General features: G+C 40.3%; 1 protein-coding gene across 1 annotated transcript; it reads left to right on the forward strand.

Moving 5' to 3' along the window:
* The first annotated feature begins 1,531 nt into the window (after positions 1–1,531).
* LOC102826761 (prothymosin alpha-like) lies at positions 1,532–2,896 on the forward strand. The gene is made up of 2 exons (XM_006865122.1): positions 1,532–1,593; positions 2,386–2,896. Exons 1-2 carry the CDS (start codon positions 1,532–1,534, stop codon positions 2,894–2,896), a joined length of 573 nt encoding a protein of 190 aa, XP_006865184.1.
* The last annotated feature ends 417 nt before the right edge of the window (positions 2,897–3,313 follow it).

Genomic DNA, 3,313 nt, shown 5'->3' on the forward strand with positions numbered 1-3,313 from the left:
GCAGCCCGATTCGTAACCACTACGCTACCAGAGCTCCTTTGAGTCAGCTCCAAATCAGCGAGTCTGTGCACAACAGAATGAAATACTGCCTGGTTCTGCACACTCCTCACAATGAGTATGTGTGTGTTTATTGTTGCTGATATTGTAGCAATCCGTCTTGTTGACCCTTTACTTTACCAAGTATGATGTCCTGTATGTAGTGGTCCTTACTGACAACTTGTCCAAAGTACAAGGGATGAAGTTTTGGCATCCTAACTTCTGAGAAGCATTCTGGCTATAATTCCTCCAGGACAGATTTGTTTCTTCTTCTTACACTCCATGGTACTTTCAATATTCTCCAACACAATAATTCAAATGCATTCTGTGTGTGTGTGTGTGTGTGTGGTCTTCCTTATTCACTGTTCAACTTGCTCATACGTGTGAGATGAATTAAAATACCAAGCCTTGGGTCAGGTGTTCCTTAGTCCTCAAACTGGCATCTTTGCACTTAAACATTTTGAAGAGGTCATTTGCAGCATATTTGCTTAATGCAATATATCCTTTGATTTCTTGATTGCTACTTCCATAATATTGATTATGGATCCAAGTAAAATGGGTTATTTAGCAATTTGTGTGTTTTTATTTCAGCATATGCTTCATGACTAGAGTTATGTGAATTTGCACAGTCTGACAAAATAATCTAAATCATCTATTTAAAAAATGCTCTCAATCATTTGTATTTTCTACTTAGCCGAGTGTTGTAAATTTGGGGAACTTAAATTCTTTCTCAAGGACATGAATATGGCCACAGGTTCTTCACCGTTTCTCCCAGTGTTTGACACGACCCTGGGATGCTCATTCCAACCCTGTCTGGTCCATGTAGACAGTGCAGTTGGAGATGCCTGGTCTAGGTTAGGGTACACCTCTTACGGATCTGTTATTGTAAGGTGTACCACGTTAATTTCAACTCATATCGACTCCATGTAGCATAGTAGAGTAGGGTTTTCTAAGCTAAAACCTATATGAACGCAGATCACAAAACCAGTCTACTGTGGATTCTCTGCATGGCTTCAAACTGCCTTCCTTCCAGTTATCAACTAAATAAGCACTGGTGTACCACCTGGTCTCGTGGCCATGAAAGAAGTGCATTGGTATATTAGGATTCTTGTCCAAGCCAAACAGCAGTCATCTGTGACTTTACATATGTCATCACAATTCTTGCTAAAATCATTTTAGCACTCATTTTCATCTTTATAAGTAAAATTAACAGAATTTTTGACAGTTGATCCTCATTATTGGGGGATTTTCTATTTATGAGCTTGCCTACTCACAAAAATTTATCTGTAATCCCCAAATCAATACTCTCATCACTTTTGTGGTCATTTGTGGACACAGACAGGCTCACAGTAGAGGAAAAATTGAGTAGACTGATGCCTGAAACTATTTCTATTAACTCAGTGCCAGCAGAGACTTTATAAAACCTAAATACAATGAATGATGAGAATCGACATCTATATCTATCTATATCTATCTGTCCTTCTCAGTTCTAAACATGGCTTTTCTTTGTGCAAGAGTTCTTTATAAAGTAATGCCAATTTGGGTGCTGCAGGATAAGTAATTAACTGCAATGTTGGTTGGAATCACAAGTTTGGTGGTTCATATCCACAAACTGCTCCCTGGAAACTGTATACAGGGTCGTTATGAGTCAGAACCAACTGAAGGGCACTTAACAACATGTGATTAATAGAACTGAAAAAAAAAAATTATCTTTATAATCCCTAAAGAAATGAGAGTGTCCAGATGGTCCAAATGGTTACTACATTTGTCTGCTAGCCAAAAGGTTGGGAAGTTTGTGTTCACCAGGAGGTGGTTCAATATATAATATATGGGGTCACCAGAAGTTGGAATGAACTAGATGGACGCCCCTAGAGTACTAAGTGATTTAGACAATGACCATTAGGTGAATGGCTCATGGAATATTCTAATTTATGAACCTTGCTAAAGACCTCTGAACTCAATGATAAATCTTCAAAGCCTTAAAGGAGATTCAACCAGAAATTAGGTGCCTCCTGAGAAAATGCAATAGAAAGTTCACATACTAATGATGAAATATGTGTGCCAACAAATCAGGCGAGTTTGACTAATTTTGCCAATGAAATATTTTATTTGTGCTATCGTTCTTGCTAAGTGCTGTCAAGTTGGTTTTGACTCATAGCCACCCTCTATAGAGTTCCCGAGAAGCAGCTTCTGGCTTTGAATAGCCGACCTTGCAGTTAGCAGTCCAATGCTTATCCTACAGTATCACACCCAGACTCCATATGATTTATAAACACTTGTTTACACATCACAGATATTTGAGCGTCTCATTTGGAGATCAACCTTAAATAAGAAACATTGATTTTGAAGGGGAAAGTCAGAATTAAAACTATATCTAGACCCCGCAATCGGTCCTGACAGGCTCCCGAGACATTGGCCCCATGTGGTTTCCTGGTGTCTGGCCGCGTTCAGCAGTGCTGGTGGGAAAAGTTACGGGGTGACTAGGGTGACACTACTCTGGGGCCACGCAGGTGGGAATGAAAGGGGGCACGTGGACTTAAAGGCTAAGAAGGAGGTTGTGGAGGCAACAGAAAATGGAAGAGACGCACCCACTAATGGGAACGCTAACGAGGAAAATGGGGAACAGAAGGCTGACAATGAGGTAGATGAAGAGGAAGAAGGTGGGGAGTTTAAGGAGGAAGAGGAAGAAGGTGATGGTGAGGAAGAAGATGGAGATGAAGATGAAGAGGCCGAGGCAGCTACGGGAAAACGGGCAGCTGAAGATGATGATGATGAGGATGTTGATGCCAAGAAGCAGAAGACTGCTGGAGATGACGAGGCAGCAAAAAAGGAAGGGTTAAATTTAAAAAGGCCACCGTGAGCTATTCACCCATCTCAGAATCTAAACATGGTCATCTTCGAGTAGAGAGTCCCACCTGCCCACTTTGGGCAGCGCTACCCGCAGATAACACGCGCTCACCACCACCCAACCAAAATTACAACGTGAATTTGCAACAGGGGAGAAAAAAGAACCAAAACTTCCAAGGCCCTGCTTTTTGTTTTAAAAGTACTTTAAAAAGGAAAATTTATATTTTGAATGATCTCAGATGACCAAACCAGCCTTTGGAGCGTTCTCTGTCCTAATTCTGACTTTATTTGTGGTGTACCCATGTTCATTATAATCTCAAAGGAGAAAAAAAACCTTGTAAAAAAAGCAAAAATAACAACAAAAAAATTACAATCTTATTCCGAGCATTCCAGTAACTTTTTTTGTGTATGTACTTAGCTGTACTGTAAG

Source organism: Chrysochloris asiatica, unplaced genomic scaffold (assembly GCF_000296735.1).
Source record: "Chrysochloris asiatica unplaced genomic scaffold, ChrAsi1.0 scaffold00075, whole genome shotgun sequence".
In the NCBI taxonomy this organism is placed as follows: Eukaryota; Metazoa; Chordata; class Mammalia; order Afrosoricida; family Chrysochloridae; genus Chrysochloris; species Chrysochloris asiatica.